Source organism: Lingula anatina, chromosome 9 (genome assembly GCF_051362555.1).
Source record: "Lingula anatina isolate TDL-2025a chromosome 9, LinAna3.0, whole genome shotgun sequence".
NCBI lineage: Eukaryota > Metazoa > Brachiopoda > Lingulata > Lingulida > Lingulidae > Lingula > Lingula anatina.
The window spans coordinates 2,456,989-2,482,722 of record NC_141775.1 but is presented as its reverse complement, the minus strand read 5'-3'; the positions used below and the strand labels follow the sequence as shown (position 1 = coordinate 2,482,722).

The following is a 25,734-nucleotide window of genomic DNA, read 5'->3' as shown; positions in this document are numbered from 1 at the left end:
CGCATGCTCACTCCAATTTGACCTCAAAACTCTGCCAAGGTCATTCTTCACATCCTAGAAGCAGGCAGTCCACTGAAAAGGTGAGGCCTAAAACGAACCTGTAACTTTCACTTTTGAACCCCCCACCAAAAGTGTATTGTGTGTTTATATTGCCCATGTAAATCATTTTTAGTGCTACAAAAATTGGGTAATAATCTAACTGGTGGTAAAAAACTACTAATTCAACAGTGCCGCATGTGAGCCTGAACCTGAGGAGGAGCCTTCAGCTGCTCTACGACCGGTGAAAAGCACAGGTGAACCTGTGTACTCAGACAGGTAAACTTTGCTTAACAGCAATTCAATTCAATTCAATTCAATTTATTTTATTAAAGTCTCACCCATAGATACAATTTAAAACAATAAAAATTAAAACAGTCATCAGGCAGTTCTATACAGAGAACTATGAGAGACTAAAAGAACTAATTACAGTTTAAATACATAAAATTTCTTCTTAATCCTAAGAAAAGGCTACAGGCTTTGGCAGTGCTAAAAATCATTTTTGGATCATCAATCAGGAAAAGAAATTTGCTAACTTCATCCAGTAGATCAAAATCCGGCTTAAAACATTTAGCAGTTCTAATTAAATCAGTACGATAATCATTAAAAAATGGACAATTAATTAAAAAGTGAATCTCATCCTCAACACAACCTGATTCACAGAGTACACACGTTCTCTCCAGCACTGGAAGTTTTTCATACCGTCCAGTTTCTATTCTGAGTGGGGCCACCCCACATCTCAGCTTAGCCAATGCCCGCCGGTGCTTGAGTGATAAAGTTGGTTTCTTAATGTATTCACTAACTACCAAGTCTTGCTTAAACAGTCTGAATAGCCTCAGCTTATTTCCACCTCCATTTCTACGTGGGGTATCATCCCATAGCTTCGCCAACCAATCGGAGTGACATTCAAAAGCTACACTCTCCCTAACACAATTAAGTGTACTAGCCTTCGATATATCATTATCAGTTACATATAAGTGGCTTACTCCTAGATCACTAAATTTACCTTTAACCCTAGTTATCCAATTTTTCTTTCCATTGTTTGATACACGTAAACTCCATAAAAACACCTTTTTAGTCAACCTATTACAATCCATATTAGCTAATCTACACCAGAAATTTGTCACATTAATTAACTGCTTTTCAAAAGGCAAAATCCATCCCATTTCAGCACGGGTGGCAGCGGCTGGCGCGTACCTACCCACGCCCAAAAAATACCTACAAGCTCTATTGAAAACAGCGGCATTTGAGACGCGAGAAGTAACAGTATCTCCTACAACAAGTGTACATTGCTTTGGTCTGCACTCGTCTTTCTGTTATTTCACTTTGGGTTCTGTGAGTAATTCAGTTGTCTGCTAAAGAAGTAAAGGCCATATGTTTTCTGTGTCTAGCATTCTCACTCACGTTTCAGCTTGATCTTGCATAACTCATAAAGTGTGAGTGTCCAAAACGGAAGCAAAAAATGAAAGCGCACTTAAGTGCTAGAGACAAACTAATTCAATGGTTTAATTGCTGTACTATTACCATACTAGTAGTGTGTGTACTGGTATGTGTGTAAATCAGAATGCTTCATCTTTAAAGTTGTTCTAAAAGCACTTTACATTATGAACAAGTAGAACAACTCCCCCTTGAAGGTGCTCCCCCCCCCCCCCCCCCCCCCCCCCGTGTGTCCCCCTGCCTTGGCCACACACCCAGGTCAAGCTGTCCCCCTGTGCCCTTTGTTATCAGCTGACCTCGATGTGACACTGGAACTGTCCTTAAGTGACCTCTGCTATTAAAGTTTATTGCAAATCATGCTAAATTCAAGCTTGATCAACTTCCACGGCTTACTGTAGAAATGGAACATTGCATAAGTACTTGCAACAATATGAGTCAAAGAAAATAAATGAAGACCTAAAAACTTAGCACTCAGTGACTGGTAATAGAGGCTGTATAACATCTATGCAGGCGCATGAAGGGAATTGTTATCAAAGTAAATATTTGCCCACTGTTCACTGGTGATTATCTGTCTGCCCTAGACGGCAGTGGTGTACTAGTGCTTGCAATACTGTGACCTACTGGACCAATCAGGGGGTTGCTGGGGGGGGGGGGGGGGGGGGGGGAGAGAGGCAAATAAACTTTCACTTTTATCTGATACACTTACCAAACCACATATCTTTGTATGTGTTCTGAGTTAAAGAGAAAGAGAAGGGAGATATCGAGGGAGAGAGGGATTACACTGTTGCTATGCTTACATCTAATGTAAGTACTGATATGTGTGTGTGTAAGGCTGTATTCCCAGAGCTTTTAGATCGATCTATCCCCGCGGGGAGTCTCACTAGATTACTGTCAGAAAATCCGGCTTTAATGTCCGTCCCGACAAGCTGTAAGGGGGTAATTAACTTTCGTGTCGGCTGACAGCTATTTAGCATGAACCCCCAGGGAGTTAGGTCGATCTAAAGTAGTTCGATCTAATCTCTGGAAATGGGGTCTATGTGTGTGTGTGTGTGTGTGTGGGGGGGGGGGGGGGGCAGAGTAGGTGGAGAAAATTTCCATAGTCTTGCTTATGTAGTGAAAGTACTGGTATTTATTCTTTATCAGGTAGTGATGCTAATTTTCTCACTATGCATGCTTGTTTGTTTCATAACAAAATCAAACACTTCTGGGTATTTCCTGCCTTGCTAATCTTTTTAGCATGTTTAAAAACTCTGTTGATTTGCATGACGATGTTAATTGGATAAAATAATTATGTTTATTAATTTTGGTGTTTTGCTGCAGGTTTTTCTAAAAACATATGACACAACAGTTAACAGACTTTCTAGAGTTGTGGATAACTGGGCCTTAGCTAAACACTCCCTTCAGTTAGACCATAACTCTCCATCTTTCCCTCACTGGCAGTTTATATATGTGGTCCGCAACTGTGAGCTTTAATGATTTATGATAAGATTTCTGCCCTGTTCGCACAAAACAGCATTTGGAGTGATCTCATTCCATGACAGGTTTGGCCCAGTTATCATCCTACTGCTCATGTTTGTTGTCTTGTTTTAGAGGGATCAGATTGTATAGGTACCAGTACGTCTGGCTTGTTATCAGCATGGGGTAATGCAATCCACCCCTTGTAATATCGGAACAGAATTAATTCAAGAAGCAATCGTTCTGAGAGAGTGCATCCCAAATAAATCTGTGTGAACACACAACTTTGCAGTATTATTTACCTGTCTACCTGTGAATAAGATGAGATATTCGTCAGTCTGCCGGACGAAGAGCAGACAGAGGGGCAGCAAGGGTGAAGGAGGGGACAGGTTTACACCTCATTACCTCTGCCAAAAATACTTCCACCAAGCAGTTAATAGTTTGCCCATTTTTGGTTTAACTAGTTAATAGCCTAACTCAGAAAGTTCTGGGCTGATTATTTGATGGTTTTTTCTTAGGGTGATTGGGTAAGAAGCAGGCTAGCCTGGATTCCATGGGATTTTGCTTTTTTTTTTCATCAATTGAATTAAATTTATAAGTGCAATGAAAATGAAAACTTAGCTGGCTGGGTACTTTTCTAGCATTCCATTATAATTATTTCATCTGAAGCCTGACTTGAAATGTCAATCTTGGCATAAGTTATTATTATTAACTTCACCAGGTTTTATAAAGGCCCAAGTCTAGTTTCCTATTAAATTGTGACTACTTGACCTTGTGCCATGTGTTTCAGCAGTATATTATGTAAAAGTTAATATGAATATTATTTCTAGGCAAAAGACTTGTAATGTACTTAGGTTGTAGCAAAATGTCACAGTGCATTGAAAGCAGTTACTACTATGCTGGCAATTACTGCTGGGATGTGAGTGTTATGCTCCGGTAAAGTTTATGGTAAAGTTTACGATGTGCTCTGAATCGGGTCAGATTTCAGTTGAATGTCATGGAGACACAATGCTCCATAGAAATGTGCCCCGGTCAGTGGCATCTCTGACCCTGCGAACTGAAACATAAGGCTGTCTGTCGTTCCATTTTACACAGGTCGAACTGCCGCTGTCAGCCATACAGATGCTTGAGAGGTCTCTGGTAATTATTATATATAGTAGAGAGACCATCTGGATCGAGTACCCTGTCAATCCCCGACCAGTGAATTAAGTGCAGGTCTCTAAGCTAGGCATTGCTGTTTTCACCAATATATCTGCTAATAATGAGTGAATGCTTTCACTAGTAGTCTAGTATAATTACATCCAGTATAATTATTACAGTGAGAAATGCTGGCATGCCAAAGCATTTACCAGAACATGACAAGAGATAGCAGGTTACTGGCCACATTTACTTATATGTAACAATCTTGCCATTGTATCGCATAGACATTGGAAACTCTCTAATATAAGCACCTGGCCAGCTAAAGTGATCACTAACCATGTTTCTTGAGAGGAAATTACACAATTAAAAAGATTGGCTAAATCAAATGATATTTTATGGTGAGACCCGTCTTCAAAATGTTGTCTAATTGTGCTCTCTCTGCGTGTACAGTGTGCACAAGTTCTCTTCTTCCTCTACAGAATAATTCTTATAAACGTCAGCGTTCTTGTTGATTGATACCGTGTGGGCATCATGGGTCGTCCTCAGTTTACCTAGTCTCTATGCACTCAACACACATAGGCCAAAAGTTTCCTCCATTGGTTCTTACTTAGCTTACTTTTGTAGCTGATAATTAGAGTGACTGTATGCTTTAATTATAGCTGGAGGAGACTGGAAGCCACTTAATATTTCTATGACCTCCTATGAAGCTTGCTAATGAATGTGAAAAATAATTCTGTTGTTGGGATCACTTTAAAAATGAGAAATGCAAAGAAAAAAGACGAGAAATGTAAAGTCCAAATTGAAATAGTGATGTATTTCAGAAAGCAATGCTCCATTTCTGTATTTTATCATCACTACAGAGCCAGGGACTGACAGCTTCCACTTTGCTGAAAAGCTAATTACGTCAACTTGTGCTATATTTCAATATTTCTTGGAAATATTATGAAAAGTGGAAGAAGACTGAGATTCTTGGAAATGCTGTTAATACCATTCCAGCACCTCCCCTAGGCACTAAATTCTGGGGAGCTGGCCACATTGATTAGTAATTATAAGTAATTCACATGCCAGGGAATGATTTTCTGAATTGAAGTTAATTAGTTTGAGCTGTGGCAGATGTGACGTCTTGACTGTCCTGGCCTGGAAATGGCAGATTTTGTTTCTTACTCGATACCATGTCATAGAAGTTGTTAAAAGAGAAGTCTGAAAATTTTTTTCTTTCTTTTTTTTTTTTTTTTACTTTGAAGTTGAAGGGTCACAAGTCCCCTCCTCCACTCTCTCTCTCTCTCTCACACACACACACACACACACACACACACACACACACACACACATTCCAACCTCAAGACACGACACCAATGTGTTCTATGAGAGGCCTTCTGTCATGTTCAGCCTACATTATTGTACTAATACACAGCTTTCTATAGCTCTGCACGTTCAGTTTTATGCATTTAAAAGCATTTTTTCATGGTCTCTAGATAGGATGATAAAATATAATTATAATTTTTTCCTTAGAGACTAAATAACATCAGTCAAACATGCCGTTTAGGTCCACCACCTGTGTACTTAGTCTCTATGGCCCCATTCAGGATAGGGGACTAACAAGTCCAAGGTTTAAATATGGCCATCCACTACAAAGCTTGCAGTTTAATCTGCGATTAGACACTGAATAGATATCCCGTGGGGAGGTATTCAGGTGGGTCCGCCATATTTGACCCTCAGACTAGTTAGTCCCCTATTCTGAATGGGGCCTAAGTAAAGAATTATTCTATATCATCTTGTTCAGTTCTGCAGAATTATCCTGTATATTTCCAGACAAGAATGGGTAGCAACAAACTGGTGGTTGTCATCTGTGGGGGAGGCAATGGCGCCCATGCCCTGGCTGGAATCGCGGGCTCCAAGGATGATGTCGAGGCTCGTGTTCTGACCCTGTTTGCAGACGAGGCTGAAAGGTGGACCAATACCATGAAGACGAATGACTTTGTTGTGAATTTTACTGAAAATGGTTCTTCACTGAAAGCCAAACCAGCTTTGGTTACCAAAGACCCCAAGGTAGGGTAGCCATGAAGTTTATCACAAGATGGTGCAGATTTTTTTATTCTCATTTTAAAAAAATAAGGTAATTTTGACATTTTTGTTGTTATTATTATTATTGAGAATGTTTTCAGATAAGAGAAAATTGTCTTTATAAAACGTTATTACAACTCAAATATTTTGATTATCAGATTCATTAAGTTTATTTGTGACATATTCTGCTCTATTTTTTTTCTTAATTGCCTTCTAATAAATTTAAAGTTTCAATCCCTATGAAATCAGAGCAGGAGAGGACAGTGAAATCAGCTGCGTGCACAAGTGGACATTTCTTGGTGGTTGAAATGCTGCCTTGGATAGGAAAAAAATACTTTAGTTTGCTTCCAAAAAAGTTTAGTCAGCTACTCTTCAAAATATTGGGAAGAATGTATTACTAGTACTCCTTTAGTTAATACATTCGTTCTAATACACTCTTGATGTTGTCTGCAAAAATCATTTTCCAAATGTCATTTAAATGACAAAAAATTCTTCTTCATGGTAACTGCTGATTCCATTGTTGACAACATTTTAGACTGTACCTGATGACATTTCTGAACCAGAAATTCAATATTTTTTTTCTTGGCAGTTTTCAATCGCAAATGTAGTCCTCCACACCATTTCTTCCTACTTTTTTTCTCTGAGTCCAGACATAAAAGTGTGTAGATATTAAAATAATTCATTGTATGCCAGGTGGCGGGGGAGGGGTGCCACATCATCTACCTGGTGGTGCCGGCATTTGGACATCGCCAGTACCTGGAGGCACTCAAGCCATACTGCAGGAAAGGAACCATCATTGCAGCAATGCCTGGTGCACCAGGGTTTGAGTTTGAGGTTTGTAAGCTTTAATTTCTACCTGGGCTTGATCTTCTCAGAGGAAAAAGTGCTACTTTACCAGGTTTACTTTCTTAATTAAAAGCAGATTATGGATATTTCTCTTCCTTGGTCACCATTCTCTCTCTCTCTCTCTCTCTCTCTCTCTGGGTTACTAATACAAAGCTAGCCATATGATGTGGGGATTTAGTCCTTTCTCAGTTGTAAAGTAGCTTTCTTCAAATTTCTCCATTATAACAGAGAGAGTCTCCCTATCAAATTTCTAAATTGCATTATTCAATTTACTTTGAAAGCTTGACAGGAAAGTTAATTGAATTTTAAAGGGTATCTCCATTAAGGATTTTCAGTGATCTGTTTTAATGCCTAGTTCTCAGCCCAATTTAATATGAGGTAAGCTGAGGTGAAATAGTAATTACTTTTATATTTCCATTACCTTATAATCATGAAAACCAATGGCATTTTGATAAAACCTTGTTTATATATATAAAGTGCCAATAACAGGGTACAGTTGTCTGTCTTTCAGTTGCTTTTATTTTTTACCATGATTTTTAAGCATTATAGCTGCTATAGTTGTATGTATCTCTTCAAATATCAGGCAATTTATCAAAAGCTGTCATTACATGTATAATAAGTAACAACCACCTTACTCCCAAAAACTTATTTGTTTCAAACCCTTATCAGAATTTTTTCAGGTTTTGCCAACAAAACATTATTTTGTGAAGTTTCATTTTGAATTCTAATTATCAAACTCCTAGATTTGAAAAATCTCAAAAAAATTATAACCAGATGCAAAATGTAATGTATGGGTTTATTGCAGCTGGTCCTGACTCTATGACTGATCTCTGGAAATGATAAAATGAAATAATATTCAAATTCTTAATTCTTCTCAGGTGAGAGAGATCCTTGGAAAGCAATTAGCCAACGATTGCATCCTCATGTCCTTTGAGTCTCTGCCGTGGGCGTGCCGTATCACGGAGTACGGGAAGGGAGTAGATGTGCTGGGAGTGAAGGGGTTTATGAAAGGATCTATGCATGGTGAGGGAGGACCCACGGTGCTGGGAAACTCACCTCTGGAAGCCGTCACCTACGGACAAGGAAGCTTAGGTATTTTACTAGTTCACTTAACTATTTTGCTAAAATTGATCAAATCTGTACCTGGGTGTGAAAATCTTGTCAGTTGCATGGCCAATTTGATGTCATTGCTCAGATGTAGCATCATTGACTAGCCAAAGTGCTGTCAAGAAGGATGTTATGTTTAATCCATATCTGGACTAAGAATTCTGAAAATCTATCAGTTGATGATTGCTGTGGCCATATTGTTATCACTCTACCATCATGTATGCAATCAAAGTCCTATCAAGAAAGATACAGTGTTTCATACGTAATATAAATAAGAGGCTTTAAGGTTAGATCAGAACAAAGCTTGTGTCAGTGCTAGTATTTGTTACTAAGACTCAGAAAGTCAGGTAAGTACAGAGTGGTATAATTACCTGTACATTGTTTGTCAGCAGAGGATTTCTCTGAATTCGTTGTAAAATTATCATTGACCAGGGTCAGTCCTGGATAAAAGAACAGATTTAAGCTTATGTGTCATAATTTTCTCCTACAATAACATACATCCTTATTAGCAGCTTTTTTACAGGAAACAAAAATCAATCATTAAAGTAAAATAATAAATTGGTAAAATTCTGATTAATTTTTGTGGTTTAATATCATTGGACGCCTGTTTTTGTGTCCATGCACGTGCTCACCCTGCACTTCACAAATCACTGGGGACTAACATTGGCTTTGGCTTTTTTCCACTGATCTCTCAGCCTCAGCGTGCTATATTATACAAATAATACATTGTTAGTTCATGTTATATAATTTGTTTCATACATTGTTATATAATATTTTTACCTTAGTTATAACAGTATACATTGTTATACATTGTTAAAAATTGTGTCTTTTCCTCTGTCAATTATAGTAGCATATATAAAATTGTTTTACTTTGTTATATAATGTCTTCATCTTAGTTATAATAATATTCATTATTATAATATGTTTTAATCTCTGTTCCTTGCAGGTAACCGACCTACATTGATATGCAAGGGACACCTGCTGGGCACCACGCTGATTGCAATCAACTCCTACCTCCACACTACCATCATGTATGGCAGGTGGCACGACTGGGACGGTAAACCGCTGGCCGAGAAGCCTCTGTTTTATAATGGCCTGGATGAGGCCACCGCCAAGATGTTGGAGGATGTCAGCCAAGAGATTCAGAATATTGCCAGAGAAATTGAAAAACAGAAGCCTGGCACTGATCTCTCCCAAGTGGTCTCTGTTAGAGACTGGTGAGTGTGCGTGTGTGCATGTGTGTGTGTGTGTGGTTGCACGATGGTGTGTGTGATTGTGCGATGGTGTGTGTGTGTGTGTGTGTGTCCGTGTGTGTGTGTGTGTGGATGTGTGTGTGTGGATGTGTGTGTGTGTGTGTGTGTGTGTGTGTGTGGATGTGCGTGCATGTGTGTGTGTGTTGTACACAAGAGTGTGCATACTTGTGTTTGTGAGTTTGGCATGCATGTGTATACATACCCAATTATTTGTTAATTCCTAAAAACATTTTAAATACGAATGCATAGTTTTTGCCAGCATCTGTGAATTCAGTTGCTGACAACATATATGAGACCACAGCTTAAGGCATTTTTTTCTTGGTACCTACCTTTGGCACAAAACTGTTTCATGTATACTTTTGTTGACTTAGTTATAAGTGAAATGGCCTCACGTCTTTCAAATAAGTGGTCTTTAAATCGTTATTAGCTGTCAGTAGCTTATACCTCCTTTACACTGGACGGCGTCCTTTCTGCGTCCTCTCTGCGACCATGAAATTTGGCAACGGTGTGGTCTTAATAAGGAGGCACGAGCATAGATTTTGTAACAGAATGAATGCTCAATGAACAGCAAGTTGCCGGCATGTAAAGTATTATAATTTTTTAACTCTCAAATGGGGCCGGACTGCTGGACGCAGAGAGGATGCTGTCCAGTGTAAAGGGGGCTTTAGTGACACCTGTCATTGTTGACAGTCTATTGATGATGTAAGCATATTGTTTGTTGTGTTAACAGGTACTTGGACACTTGGCCGAACCACATCCCAGATAAGACCAGTATCTATACCATCCTCCGCACACACAAGAGCTACCCAGGTCTCGTTCATCCCATGGAACCCAGTAAGGACGGAAATGGGTTTGTCCCGCTTTTCACCCAGAGGTACTTGACGGAGGACATCCCCTTTGGCCTCACCGTCACTCGCGGCATCGCTGAGATTGTTGGAGTGCCCACGCCCAATATTGATAAGATTATCCTGTGGGCACAAGGGGTGATGGGTAAGGAATATATGGTGGACGGAAAAATGGCGGGAAAAGATATCGGAGAAACTCGCAGCCCGCAGAGATATGGCTTGAAAACAGTGGATGACCTTCTGGGGTAGATGAAAAGATGATCAAATTTTTGGGATTTTTTCCATGGATATTTTGTTATGAATGTGTTGTTATTTAGGATTTGGCAAACTTTTTTCTTGTAGTGACTCATTTGTTTGTTAAAAAGATTTTTTAAAAAGAGGTCCTTTGAAATTGAGAGATCCTCCAAATGAGGGCTGACCCTTTGTTGTTTGAAAGTCTTCTGTTTATTGTTTGTTGTATTTCATTAACTGACGTTTCATTTCCTATTCTTTTGGTAATTTTTCCTTCTTTTTTTTTAACAAGAATGTTAAAAATATCCCCTTTTGGTGTGTTATGTTGATGCTATGTATGTTTCATTTGGTTATGTTGCCCTCTTTTTGTCTATTAAATTTTTGTCTTTTTGGAGATTGAGATGCTCTTCTAAAGCTGTCAGATGACATTACATTTCACAAACTGAATAGCAAATGAATATGTGACTGGTTAGAATTTTTTTATAAAGACAATCATTTATCTATGCTTATCCTCATTCATAACACTAGCTAATAGTATTAATTAAATCAAAATTTTATTAATGAACAGTATACTTACAAATTGTCCATTTTTCAAATAATTACCCATAAACTTTTATATTATCTTACACTTAGAAAGAGCACAATGGTTTTTACTTCTACTAAATTAAATATATATAATAATGTTTTGTAATTTCTGTTTATCATATCTTTAAAGACTTACAATGAAAAGGTAAAAGATTTAGCTGTAAGCTGGTGATATTGTAACACAGGAATTTTTATGATCAGTATTGAGCATCAAGTCTCAGTATTAGTTGTACAACAGGATAGGTTTATTACCATACATTTACACTAAGACTACTTACAAACCAGCTAGTATTATTTTTACCTTAAGAAAGGAGATGTTGATCAGTAGGCGTATTGGGGGATGCCAAATATTTCCTGACCGTAAGGTTCATTAGTGATAAGCTTTGATAATGAACAAATTGTAGGTGAACATGCTACAAAACATTTCCTGTTATGGTAATTCCTACACACAAATTAGTCCGTATTATAACAGCATGGAAGTAAATCATTCACTGCACAGTAATCAATACATATATCATATATATGTATGTCTTTGTACAGTCATTGAGACATTGGAGCTCTAAGCATACCAGTATAATATGCAGTCCAGCTGTCACCATTTTACCTTAAATGACAGGTTCTTCCTTAAGTAGATGCAGCGTATTGGGTATTTTTATTGGGGAATCCAAATTATATAGAGTTTTCAGACTGGTTTTTCATTTGATGAACAGATTAAAGTGTTAGATTGTGTCTTAGTTAGAAAAGGTGAATTTATAGCTGTTTGGATGCAGTTATCAAACTTAAATATTTTTTTTATGTGATTGACATTTTAATTTGAATGTGCTGAATATATCTTATAGATCTATACGACAGAAAATGTTGATACCAAGGTGAAAAAAGAAAAAAATGGGAAAAGTGTGAAAGAGGGCAGATTAGCAGAGAAATGCAGGGGTTTATACCAATAAGATTACCAAAGCCAGCAAGTGAACAGCTTTAATACGCCTCTCATACCAAGATACGAACCCAATCTCACCTCAATTTTCTTATGCATGCATTTAAATTTCTTGAGATGCCATAAGTCAAAACTAGACTCTAAATATCTTATTATAATACCCAAAGGGTGCTCAAAATAAGTCGACAAAGAACTCTGTGATACGCAGTTTTGTACTTTTGTCCTATTGTAAAAGAACAACTTGGCTTTTTTAATGCAATAGCTGTGCATTCTTTATCTAACTTGAGGTTTTAGAAAAGGTGATACCTGCATAGAGACACAAGTATGGTATAATAACACTGATTCTAGTTCTACCGCAGTGAGGAGATGGGAGGTCCTGGACCTCAGGGTGTAAAAATTGACAATTTAGAACTGCGTGTATTGCGCGGTATGTATTTCTGATGTAGTAGTTCCTCTTCTAGTACTAACGTTTGAAGGGTTAGGGTAGATTTGGATGGTTTCAGTTTTGTCATTTTATAAAATACTTATTCTTTTCCATGTGATACTACAGTTCTCGTTTTTGACGAATGTGGGGGAAAACTTTGAAGTCAAACTGCTGACGGTTTCATTTCTTGTTTCAACTGCCTATAGCAAGTACAATCAAGACTTTTTGTTATTAGCTTCAATTAGCAATGTTGATTTCGTTTATGTGTGGTAATTTTGATCAAACTTTTTAGGGCTTTTTTGTTTGCTTTTGAACAACATCTTCACTTCTAAAGTGATTCTACCAAAGCTTTTGAGGATTTTTTTTATCATTTATATTCTCACCCTAAATGTACTACCCTGTCAATAAATTCAGATTAAAAATGCTTTCTTGTTATGTGATGAGTGCAAAGTTTCAAGTGCATAGAAAATATGTGCGAATAATGGGGAACATGTTAATTAAGCTTTAGTACGTAGTGAGAACACATACAGGAGATATAGGGCCTGCTGCATTCTAAGCCAAGGAGCCACAATGGATGCTAATGAGGAAGGATTGTGTTGGAGTTGCACACCTAACACAATGAACTTTCATGTACTGATACCACAAAAAATTGAAATCAAATTATGATCTCAGTGTTGTCAGCTTCATGCCAAGGACGACACATCCTTATCATTTAAAAAAAATTCACAGTACATTAGCAAACCTTGGAGGGGGGGGGGGTCACTCATAACAGAAAAAAACAAGTGTTTCAAAAGCTTTATTCATATGGTGAACATGCAAAGTGATAACAGTAACCATGGCAATGATCACCTTGGTAACAGAGCCCATCATGGCAACAATAACAATGACGAATGAAGACAATGAAATATAATATATAAACCTAACAAGTTGTTGCAACACTAATATACTTTTAAATCTTGAACATCAGAAACATTAAACATATATGAATTTTCTTTCAAGTCTACATCTATATGTTGGATGGTAGTAAATATACTGTAGATGATCACAAATTGACATATTCTATGTCAACATCTTACAAGATCTAGAAGAAATTTAACAAGTTACAAAAACCTGGAGCTGAATGTCCTTTACATGGTCTACCCTCACCTCAAACTAGAGGATCAGAGAGGCTATACCGTCTCCTGGGCATGTACCACCAGCTGGACTAGGCACATAAAAGTCGCGTGTTGTCTTTTGTTTACTCCCATCTCAAATTACTCAAATCAAATGCACAGAAAATTTGAATTTTTCCCCCTAAATTCTCTCATATTTTAGACTAGGGGTTTTTAACCCACTGTAGTCTGCCTACAGCATCATTTTAACCAGATTCAGGAAAACGTTCTCTACATTATGGGACTTTGGTGGCGTATGTTATTTGACACATCAGTCATACATTGGGATCACAGTTTGGCAAACATTAAGTAGCAGCCCTCTTGACATTGAAACATTAAAATATCTCATATTATTTTCTCATTTAAAAGATAAAAGTCAAAAGATTCTTATGGAAGAAAAGTCAGTTATTTTGTTCAGAACAATGAGGTATGTTTTGCCCATTTTTTTTCAACATTTGGAATTCATAAGATCATGTACTAGTTGCATAAACGTACACAAAGGTTGAGGTAAAACCTACACAATGCCACCGCTCCACTGTGAGAGCTGCTGAGGTTGTTATTTTATACAAACTTCTACAATTTCTCCAATATTTTGATACAGATATAGTCTTCAATACCTGCACACAGTGTCTAATTGAGCCAAAATGGGAAGTACTTCACTTTCAAAATGCCTGTAACATATTTTTCTGTATCACTGAGCTGAAGCTTCCATGGTGTATAGAATTTTCCATAAAAAAAATCAGACTTGCCCACATAGACATGCAACAATGCACACAGAGGCTCATCAATACATCCCCTGGGGAACACTGATCACAACTTTGTCAAACATGTAACATATTTCACATGAATCAACTCATTTTAAGCACAAATAACTGAGTATTAAACTTTGCAAACATTGACCCATTCAAATACATCATTAAGCCTTCGCCTTTAACCCGATGTTCTCAAGTTAAATCTTAACCCTCCGCCATATCCTTATCCCCCCTCCCCCTCCCCCCCACCCCCCCACACACACACACACGACACCCCAATCTAACTGTTCCTCACCCACAGTGCTGCTTCAAAACAAATATTACGACTCTTTCATTGCATCTTGGATTTTGAATGTTGAAATTATTCCAACCTTCACACATGTACAGATATAACGGACAGCAAAATCCCCTGTAGACAAATTGGAGGATTGGATAGCAAACTTCATACACCCTCTTAAAATAAAAAGAAAAAAAAGTATTTGGCTGAAAATTATGCTACTGTGTTTCAACAAGGAGGATGTACAATAAAAGAAAATCATGATCAACAGTCATCCTCACAAAATTTGTGAAAGACTAAAATGATCTTGCATAGACGAATAATACTAAAGAGTATATACTGTTGCAAACAAGGCACATTACATATAAACTGATATACAACAGTACCGGTAGAAAACCAGGGTTAACATGAACCTACGTGTAATTGGCTCAGTGCTACAAACATATTTGTATCAAAAAATGAAATAAAAATCTAGCTGTCACTCACAAACACATATATATATCTTATGGATGAAATTTTTAGTGAATGTTTGCATTACACATAACAAATATAGATACTGATGAATTTCTAGTCCCCCCCCCCCCATCCCACCCATTTTGGGCACTTTCTTTTCACTCTCTACCCCCACCCTCTTCTCAGTCAAATCACTTTTTGATCTCAATTGGTTTGGTTTTCAATTTCTTGTTTAAAAAACGTTGTCTTTGCTTTAAAGGCTTGCTGTCTTTCCTTTTTCTCTTCCTGCTGAATTCTCTTCTCCTCTTGCTCTTGTCGGATTTCCTCCTCAAACTTCTTTTCCTGTGTTTGCTGGTCTATCTGAAAAAAAAAACAAAAAAACAACCAGGATGTTAATTTTCGAAGTACCAAATTTCAAAGTACCAAACCTGAAGCTAGCGTACATAAAGAAACACTCTACTCCTACTGTGTATTGTAAAGTTGACTGAACAAAACTGGCATTTAGACTCTAAACAATATTATTATTGTGTTTTTCTAATTGTACCTTGGCTTCAAAGAAGTTCTTGGCTCCCTTGACGCCCTCCTTATCCACGTCAATTTCACTGAGGTGCGTGTATATTTCGTACAATCCGCTCTCGGCTGCCAATTCTCCTGCAGCCGCCTTGCGGAAAATAAGAAGGAACTGAAAGGGAGAGAAATATCAGGTTAAACTAAGGAGGTGAAGTCTGAATGGCGAGGGCAAGAAAGCTAAAAGAAATCTCTCATCCTGGGATGAAGAAAATTTTTATTTTGTAAACATTTTGCTTTGAAATTCTTCATCTTGTTTATAAAAATTAAAATAAATATCAGAGGGGGTAAATATTTCAAAATGTTTCACATATGCATCAACAATTTTAAATTTCAAATACTAAAGTGATAAATAGATTAATTAATAAACATATATATATATATATATATATATATATATATATATATATATATATATATATATATATATATATATTAATACATATTATTCAATAAAAACACAAGCAAACAAAGAAAATAATAAAAAAGACAAAAAAAACTGCCCATACTTCTCTAAAGTTAATCATATTATCTTTATCTTCGTCAACATCGTGGATCATTTCTTTCAAAGCCAGATGTGTTTGAGGTGCTCCCAGCTTCTCCATCATACGCTTCAACTCCTCAAAGTCAATGAACTTATCCTTCCCAACATCATATCTGGAGGAATAAATATACATATAGAAATTAATACAGGTTCAGAGAGGCAGTACTACCTCCAGGGTGTGTACCACCAGCTGGGTTGGGTTAAAAGCTCTATCACACATAGACACACACACATGCAGGCACACACACACACACACACATGTACTCTCACACATTCACACACACATGTACACACACATGTACACTTACACATTCACACACACACGCACACACACATATGCACACACACACATGTAAACTCACACATTCACACACACACGCACACACACATATGCACACACACACACACACACACACACACATGTAAACTCACACATTCACACACACACATGTACACACACATGTACACACACACACATGTACACACACACACACACACATGTACACTCACACATTCACACACACACATGTACACACACATGTACACACACACACACACACATGTACACTCACACATTCACACACACATTCACACACACATGCACACACACAGGTTAGCGCATTCACTACTTCCAAAAGTACATGCACTCATCACTCTCCTCAACAGGTCAGATCCCGATACACAAAGGGTCAGTGAGTGCACAAGAAATATTGACCTTCTGAGTTATTCAGTGATGCTCACATTTTGTGTATTATTTTACCTAATTCTGACTACGTGTCCTATTGATATTGTTTGATACTACAGTACAGTACCTTTCAATGTGGAATGAAATCAACAGTAATTAAACTGTGACATCAAATAATTGTGAAAATATTAAATTGTCATAAACTGTGGGTCATTGACTTGGCCCAAGGACTCATTTTTTCTGTGGTATGTTCTCAATTACAAGTTGGGAGCTCATCTTGGATCAGTTTCAAACATGACACACTAAATTCTAAACATGTTTAAGATTTTCTTCCTCACTTTCTTTTATTTAAAAACCAAAACTGTAATCAAATTTCAGGAAAGCTGTTTGACTAGAAAGTACACAGACCAGGAAGACCAAGTTTGCCTCAGCTCCTGCAGGAGTAAACCCAATTTATTGTCCCATATAAAAAAAAAAGTTCTTAGTCTTACTCAAGCTCCTTTAAAAGACAGGATGCAGTGAAACTCTAGAACTTCAGAACTAAGTGAATTTAAACAGAAAAAGAGGGATGTGAATGTTGCATAGACTTTAGCACTGCAAAAGTGCAAATTAAATGTAAACAGAGTAGAAACAGTATGATTTGAACATTAACAAAATGCTTGAATGTATGGAAACAGATGCCACTGATGTATAGAAATAGATGACACATTTCATGAGGACATGATAAGCAAGTAACCAATTATGCACATTATAAATAGAACACACAATGCAAAACAGATTTATCCGTGGATGATTCATAAGATAAAAACACAATGCAATAGTCATCAGCAATCAACATTCTCTTCTCATTTATAAACAGACCAAACACAACCAATGTGCCAACCATAAATTTTCATAAATTCCCCTAATCATCGCAAAACAAACACTTGTAATGTCAAGTGTGAGATAACACTGGCAGTGTGTTGACATAGTAGACATAGTAGACATAGTGAAGTGTCTGGAAAGTGAAAAAAACATAGAAGCCATATGTGAATTTCAAACTACCACCTTCCCAACTACTAAAGAGGGAGTAAATAAGGCATGTCAGTCTTTTAATAAAATCCTAGATGGCGCGGCTAGTGCATCACTGCGTACAAAAAGAATGTCAAAGAAAAATAGTAATCCAAGAAAAGGGAATAAAAAACAGCCCTGGTTTGACAATCAATGCATCGAAGTAAAACGGAATGTTAAACACCTTGGGAGACTACTCCACAAAAACCCGAATAATCACTTTATCTCTCACACTTATCATCAAGCTTGCAAAAAGTACAAACAACTTCTGAAAAAGAAAAAACAAGAACATAAAGACAACCTCCTTGAAAAGCTTTTGAACATTGAAGAAAAGAACCCCAAAGAATTTTGGCAAATTATCAAAAAACTTAAAAAAGAAGAGGATCAGAACAACCTTATTGCCCCTGATGTATGGCACAATTACTTCCAACAACTGTGTGGTATCCCGCCTCCAGGTGACAATGATATTGATGATGAATTGAAAAAATATGAAGATTGCCCTGGGAATCCCAAACTAGATGACCCTGTAACCATTCTGGAGGTCCAAAAAGCACTCAGAAAGCTAAAAAATGGCAAAGCACCTGGGGCAGATAGCATACGAAATGAAATGCTTAAGACTGGGCGACCATACCTAACTGGTGCGATGACTAAAATTTTTAACCTGGTCTTAAACTCTGGTGAGATCCCTGATGCTTGGAATTTAGGCATAGTCATACCACTCTATAAGTCTGGTGAGTGTCTGGATCCCTCAAATTACAGGGGTCTTTGCATTACAAGCTGTTTGGGTAAGTTATTTAATTCTATTCTGGCAAATAGGCTAACTGACTTGATTGAAAAGGAAGGCAAACTCAGCGAAGAACAGGGTGGGTTCAGACCAAGTTACAGAACAACTGATCACATTTTCACACTTAAATCAATTATTAACAGATATACAAATCAAAATAGGAAGGTCTATGCATGTTTTATTGATTTTAAAAAGGCATTTGATTCGGTATGGCACAAAGGTCTACTACTCAAATTACAGAAACTTGGAATAGGAGGAAAATTTTACAATCTGATTAAACATATGTACAAAAATACTAAATTAGGAATCTCCACAGGCAACAGTTATACCAAACCTTTTTTTGCTAAGATTGGAATCCGCCAAGGGGATAATCTAAGCCCAACACTCTTTAATATATTTATAGACGACATAAAAGAATCCTTCCACACATGCAAAGCCACAGACAAGGTAGATGGCATCAATCACATACTCTATGCCGATGATCTGGTCCTACTGTCAAGAACAAAGGATGGACTGCAAAATCTACTGAACAAATTAGAACAGTACTGTCAAAAGTGGAAGTTACACATTAATACAAAGAAAACAAAAATAATGGTGTTTAGGAAGAAGGGCAAACTTGACCATCAAACAAAATTTTACATAAATAATGAACCCATAGAAGAAGTAAAACAATACCCATATTTGGGAATAGTTTTCTCCAATACTGGCGCATTAAAGGAAGCAATTGAAAATTTAAAGAAAAAGGCCCTAAAAGCCCTGTTTTCCCTTAAAGGAGCACTTGCCTCTCAAAACATCTCCAAACCTCTTTTGTGCATGAACTTATTTGACAAACTCATCAAACCAATTTTGCTTTATGGTAGTGAGGTCTGGTCACAGGAGATACTAAAACAGAAAAACATGTCTCTGAAAAAGATTAATAAAATGCCATTCGAACAGGTACACTTGAAATTTTGCAAATGGATTTTAGGTCTAAGAAAGCAGGCTAGCAATACCATGTCTAGAGCCGAACTCGGCAGGTACCCTATTTTTCCAACTATAGCTAAACTTGTCCAAAGATATAGTCTTAGACTGGAACAACTACCAGATAATAGAATTGTAAAACAGGTGTACAATCTTGAGCAAGACACAAAGGGAAACACATGGACAGAATCCATCCAATCTTTTCACAATTGTTGGGGTTTCTCAGAAGATAACAACCCACCAAAGAAATTACATCAAATAGAAAACCTAGTTGAAAAATTGAACATAAAAATCGAAAAACTCTTTTGGCAGGAATTAAATAGTTCGACCTCAAACAAATTAAGGACATACAAAACAATTAAAAAATCTTATGAATGTGAAAATTACATCAAAATGAGTGTCTCACCCTTAGATATCAAAACACTAGCAAAAATTAGACTAAGTGACCACGACCTAGCAATAGAAAGGGGCCGATACACAAACCCTAAAACTCCACTTGATGAGAGAAAATGTAAAGCTTGCAACTGTGTAGAGGATGAAAAACATTTCCTCACAGAATGCACAAGATACACTGTTGAGAGGCAACGAATGCATGATGAACTACTGAAAATCAGTGTAGTGGGTCTAGATGACAGTGATCAGATATTGTCAATTCTCCTTAATCCACCCTGTCATAAAAGTCTCAAAGTAATAGCAGAATTTGTAAAGACTGCTGTTAAAATACATAGTTCACCTGAAATCTAGTATATCACAGCCACTTAGTGTCAATAATGCTGTGAATAGCTTAATTAATTAATATTATAGCATAATTTGCATTAACACATGTATGCTTTAACATACTACATATGTAAACATATATAATTGTATACCCATATATATATTATGTAAATATTGTAGTCTAGAGAGCCTGCAAATGTATTCACATCATTTAGTGCTCAATAAACTTATTATTATTATTATGTTTACTTGGTGAGTGTAGATGATGACTTCATGTCAACACAACACATACCAGAGCCATGATAAGATACACTCTGGGGTACAACTGGAGTGTGCCACTGATATATACATATAGTACCTAGAGGTGTTATGTGCCCCTGGAAATATATATATATACCTTTTAAGGTGGTGAAATGCAAGTACTTTCTCTTAGTATGTATGCCAAACAATACACTGCCACCTGAGGGCTATATGCCACAACTCCTGGAGCTTGTAGCAGGCCTGAATATTAATTATCATATTGTCCACTTCAAGGGGACTAATAATTCAATCATCTATTAATTCAATTTTCTAATGTTAAATTATATACTGTTATTAATTCATTAATTTATTTAATGCATTCATTCATTAATTCCCTCAATCAAGTTTCATTTACAAAATTCTGTTGCAATCAAATCCCACCCACCCCCTTTTAGTGGTTTAATATATTTCAGAGCAGAGGCCCAAGGCATTGCCTCACTCATATGTAAGTATAAATATATGCAGAGTTAAGGCTGCAATGATATTCAGGTATCACAATAATCTTTGTATCTGATAACACTTCCTCATGAAAAAGTCTCACATAAGATCAATGGCAGTGAAATAATCATGTAATTAATCCTTAATCACGTCCTAGTTTGTCGTGACAGTTTTTACCTTATTTGGTGACATTCTTAATACATTGCCTACAGAGCACTACTATGACACCTGACTGTACTGGTGAAACAACAGGTAACAGGAAGAATAACATACCTGACCATACCAGGAAGTTGTTTACTGTCACGCCTGACCAGACCAGGAAGTTGTTCACTGTCACGCCTGACCAAACCAGGAAGTTGCTCACTTAAGGCTAGAATGACACTCTAATCTTCCCGATTACTATTTAGATCAAACCTTAAATTGAACGTGAAACTTCCTCTATAAATCTTAAATTAATTTTACATACTGTGGGCCTGTGTTACAGAATGCTAAAAATACACACATGCACACAAACATATACACACACACACACACTCTCTCTCTCACACACATGCACACACACACAAACACACATAAAAAGAAAATGCTAGTAGTTCTCACCAGTGATTAGGTGAGAGCATAAAGAAAATGATGGACTCGCAGATGGACAAATAAAAGCACCAGATGACCACACCTCTATCCCCCCCCCCCCCCCCCCCCTCTGGTATGTACAGTAGCTATGTTCCAGGAGTTATATCAGTGATCAGTTGTTGAAAACCTACCTTCCATCATGAAGTCTGAGCCTGCGGCTTAAGTAACATAATCATACTTAAATATTACTTAATCACTGTCCATCTCATTGACACCCCTTATAACCTGTTAGTTAAGAGAGGATAATGATGGCAAATGTGGGGAAGGATGGACATTTTCGTGTGCAATTAGACCAGTGTGTCTTCAGCAGCAAGCTTGAAGACTGGTCAGACAGGAGCGATTTCAGACCGAAAATATTGGACAAACTTGGTTTTTCTTGGTACAACAGCATCTCATTCACTGGAGTTTCAGAACCCATCACTGAAAACTCGCCTCTCTACCAGGCCAGAGACAAATTTTATACTAGATATATATATATAGATGCTGAGTTTCCAGCGTCTTCTGTGATCTCATTGTGATTTATGCTCAAATTTCTGTCTGAAACCTGTGCCAAAAGCAGCCCCTGTCTGAACTGACCCTGTCCATCAACCTCATTGCTACAAGTGACTTCACAAGACACCCAAGAAGAGAGAAATGGCTCTCATTTCCACCAGCCACAGTTTCCTTTCATTATATAACCATTATCACAGGTAGGGGATGATTTTAGAAATGCTTAATGGCACTGCACACTGTATACAAGAATACCGTTCACTGGACAAGAAGAGCCCAACAGGTGCAATAGTAACCACACAGGTCCATAGCTGCAGGGGGGGGGGGGGGGACTGTTCGGTGGGGGTTCAAACAATCTGCCCTTTTTGTCGAGTGAAGTTCTACTCTGAGTAAAACTTTTTGAAGTACACAAAAGTTTCCTGGTACTACCTAAAAGGTCCACATTTTCAGACCCCCCCCCCCCCCCCTTTGAAAATGCTGGCTAGTAACTGGCCTGATAACACTGGACAAGAGTGACCTGTCACATGTTTAGCTTAGTTACCAGGGTGTAGTAGTTGTTGGGGGGGGGGGTTAAAATGAATTTCCCTTTGGGTCATAAAAGGTCTGCTCTGAATCAAATTTTGATTTAGGTTCTAAAATTAGGTGAACTAAAGGGGTCGAGGGTCCAGTTTTTAGAAAAACCTTCACTAGTAAGTGAAATTGCTGCCCTTGTACCTTACTACTAGTATATATAAGACTATGCACAGTCAGTATACAGGCCAAATAACAAGCTGCAGATCCAAAAAACTCAAGACTGACTGTCAGCATGTATTTTACCACAGCCACTGAACTGACTTCTGAACTGTTTACTTACTTGGCTTACCAACTTTAAACAGCAGTTCTAACAGTAAACATGTGATGTGAGAAGCAGGAAGTGTGTTTGAAAAACATGCACTTTACCAGCAATGCAATGAGGATGCAAATACAGGAAACAATTGTGTGTATTCCATGTTGCTGAGTTAAACAGTCCCTTATATACTAGTATGTATAGCCCACTGAGTATACAACCCACTGGAAGAAATGGGAGAAAAAATGTCACTCTGTTACAGAACACCTGATAACTACATTTTTCTTGGCTGAAAGTTACTATACTTGATAACTAGTCTTGTACATTTTTCTTGGTTGACAATTACCTGACAACTTGTACATCTTTCTTGTTGAAAGTCAACTGGTATAATACATTTCAGTAGAACAACCCTGTAACTCAATCACCAGGGTTCAAACATTCACAGATTCATGGGGGTTCGAAACACTGTGGCATGTTTTCTATCTACTTACCAGAGAAAAAGCATGTAAACTCTTAGTCAACTGGTGCAATATGTCCCAACATAAACAAGAGTTGTATGTGTTTGAGTAGTGAGCAAATAAGATGGGTTCATGAGCGTGGTGTCAGATATTTATTACTGCTGCTCTGATTCAAACTCTACTGATATGTGAGGCCTGTGACTCATTTCAACTCCACACAGGAATAGCACTTATATAAATAAATGGACTGGAAAAACATTTAGGTCTATACAGCTGTTTTCTCCTTCTAATCTGTTTCTTTGTCTGTGTGTGATTTTCTGAATGAAAAATATCAGATTTACCCTACATTCAGTAATAAATTTGACTCTCCAGGTGTGGAGAGAGAGAAAATGGGTACCACAGATTTCCAGTTCTATTCAATTTTTTTTCCAAATTAAAAAAGGAAAAAAAAAAAAGAAAAAACATTTACCCTCTGTATGATGATAAATACTCTGAGTAAGTTAAGACAGTAGCACCACTTTACTACATCTTGTACAAGATTATCTAAGGACTTATTCAAGATGCCTTTATATAGAGTAACAAGAAACAGGCCTCTATATATATATATTTCACTTGCATGTCTACTTCTATCAACTTCACTTGCTTCCATGTTATATGACTGAGGCAGGTACTGTGCAGACAAAATGGCAACAGATCTAGATTAAGATTACAGAAAATGAAAGCATGTCCATTCATTCCTTTACTTATTTATACAGTGGGTGATATAATTCATCACCTTGACATGTGGCTAGATCTGGCAGATAATGAGACAAGAATTCTCTCATTGAAGACTCATAATCATGCAATAATCATCCATGTGACAAAGACATTCTTCTCTGCCTTCATCATTGGTCTTTGCAAACCAAAAATAATATACTCCCTTGACTCAACCTTATGGTATCAGCAAACATGTATTAACAAAAGATTTACTGTATTAATAGTTGGTTATTGGTATTGTGTGTGTGCCCCCCACTACACTGCCATCTCTCTCTCTCTCTCTCTCTCTCTCTCTCTCTCACACACACACACACACACACACACACACACACACACACACACTCAAAGGATGACATACGTTGTCTTTGATGCAACCTGAAATGCATCTCTCTAAAACCTGCCACACCCCCTCTAAGCACAAATTCGACAGGCTTTTTTGGAAAGCGTCTACCAAGTTTACTTGCTCACTTCGGCTATAATATTTAATGTTTAAATGCCATATCTTCTTAATACACATAAGCCATTACAGATGGAATATTCCCATCTCAAGTATTAAACTATTAGACTTGAAACGGCCTTTTTCTAAATCTAAGAATCTCTTTTTATTTGCTGTCCAGACAATATATTCTGTAAAGTTTAGAAGTGAAGCTGCCCTGTTGATATCATGCAACAGGCAACGTACGTTTACATTTCTTTCGTTGACCGAATAAGCCACTGAATAAGCCTAGAGATACAAGGTTAAGTTCAAGTATGCGAAGTGTGCGTACTTACTCATTAAACATTTTCTGATAATTCTGTATTTGCTTGCGGGTGAATTCCTTGAACTCCGTGTACGGGTTGAAAACTTTCGACTGGGAGGCTACTGCCGGCTCTTCTTCGCCTTCATTTATGTTCATTCGCCTTTCAAGCTTCTTTGCTAATTCATTTGATGCCATTTTGAAGTAATCACTGATACATTCAGCGGTAAAACTGGGACTGATCACCGGCTACGTGAACGCGCGTCTTCCTCGCGGAAGTGAAATGAGTCAATATGGCTGACGAGGGATTCCCTACCCACGTGACCTGGTGATGCGAGTTTTTTCATGAGATCAAAGGTCATCAAAATAATGCAAAGGAAAGGAAAATTAAAAATGAGAAAGTGATCTTCAACTCTAGTAAATAGCATCTGAATTTGAGGTAAACAAACTGGAGTGCCTTGTCTGCTCTTTTTTTGCTATATCTCTTGGTGTTCATGTAATTCATGAGGTAGGCCTACTCAGTATTTGCAGCATGACATGTAGGCCTACTGTACGACCAGTAGGCCTATAGGCCTACCGGTGTAATGTGACAGAATCCCCCGGCCATGATAGAATCCGCTTCCCATTCATTTGTACAGGTTAGCCTCGCCCTAGATATTGATTTTCTAATAGGACAGGCTATAACCTTAACCATCGTAACTGTAGGGCGGACTTAATATATTGATACACGGACCATATCAGTTTCGTTATTTAAAACGGCAGTATAAGCTAGGAGATGTAATTAAAAAATGAAAGAAACGTAGATG

The 25,734-nt window shown here is 37.5% G+C and overlaps 2 protein-coding genes across 4 annotated transcripts; one reads left to right on the top strand and one right to left on the bottom strand.

The window, feature by feature from the left end:
- Positions 1–11,840, top strand: LOC106176697 (tauropine dehydrogenase-like). 3 transcript variants are annotated; one of them, XM_013559184.2, is made up of 6 exons: positions 1–80; positions 5,881–6,117; positions 6,826–6,966; positions 7,857–8,070; positions 9,032–9,302; positions 10,069–11,840. In XM_013559184.2, the coding sequence occupies exons 2-6, from the start codon at positions 5,887–5,889 to the stop codon at positions 10,430–10,432; spliced, it is 1,221 nt and encodes a 406-aa protein (XP_013414638.2). In that variant the 5' UTR covers positions 1–80; positions 5,881–5,886; the 3' UTR covers positions 10,433–11,840. The 3 variants fall into 3 exon arrangements, with proteins under 3 accessions (XP_013414638.2, XP_013414640.2, XP_013414639.2); XM_013559186.2 differs by having other exon boundaries at positions 18–80; positions 5,852–6,117; XM_013559185.2 differs by lacking the exon at positions 1–80 and adding an exon at positions 229–315.
- Positions 11,841–13,135: 1,295 nt separating this feature from the next.
- Positions 13,136–25,231, bottom strand: LOC106176679 (EF-hand domain-containing protein D2-like). Its single transcript, XM_086995326.1, has 4 exons — positions 24,963–25,231; positions 16,064–16,211; positions 15,532–15,669; positions 13,136–15,347 (listed from the first exon to the last, which is right to left on the bottom strand). Exons 1-4 carry the CDS (start codon positions 25,124–25,126, stop codon positions 15,192–15,194), a joined length of 606 nt encoding a protein of 201 aa, XP_086851452.1. The 5' UTR covers positions 25,127–25,231; the 3' UTR covers positions 13,136–15,191.
- Between the last annotated feature and the right edge of the window lie 503 nt (positions 25,232–25,734).

Coding starts and splice junctions, on each gene's coding strand:
- LOC106176697 (XM_013559184.2), top strand. CDS start 5,887: ATGGGTAGCAACAAACTGGTGGTTGTCATCTGTGGGGGAGGCAATGGC. Junction 8,071..9,031: donor CTACGGACAAGGAAGCTTAG/GTATTTTACTAG, acceptor TGTTCCTTGCAG/GTAACCGACCTACATTGATA. Junction 9,303..10,068: donor GTGGTCTCTGTTAGAGACTG/GTGAGTGTGCGT, acceptor TTGTGTTAACAG/GTACTTGGACACTTGGCCGA.
- LOC106176679 (XM_086995326.1), bottom strand. CDS start 25,126: ATGGCATCAAATGAATTAGCAAAGAAGCTTGAAAGGCGAATGAACATA. Junction 16,212..24,962: donor TATCAGAAAATGTTTAATGA/GTAAGTACGCAC, acceptor TTATTCCTCCAG/ATATGATGTTGGGAAGGATA. Junction 15,670..16,063: donor ATATGATTAACTTTAGAGAA/GTATGGGCAGTT, acceptor TCTCCCTTTCAG/TTCCTTCTTATTTTCCGCAA.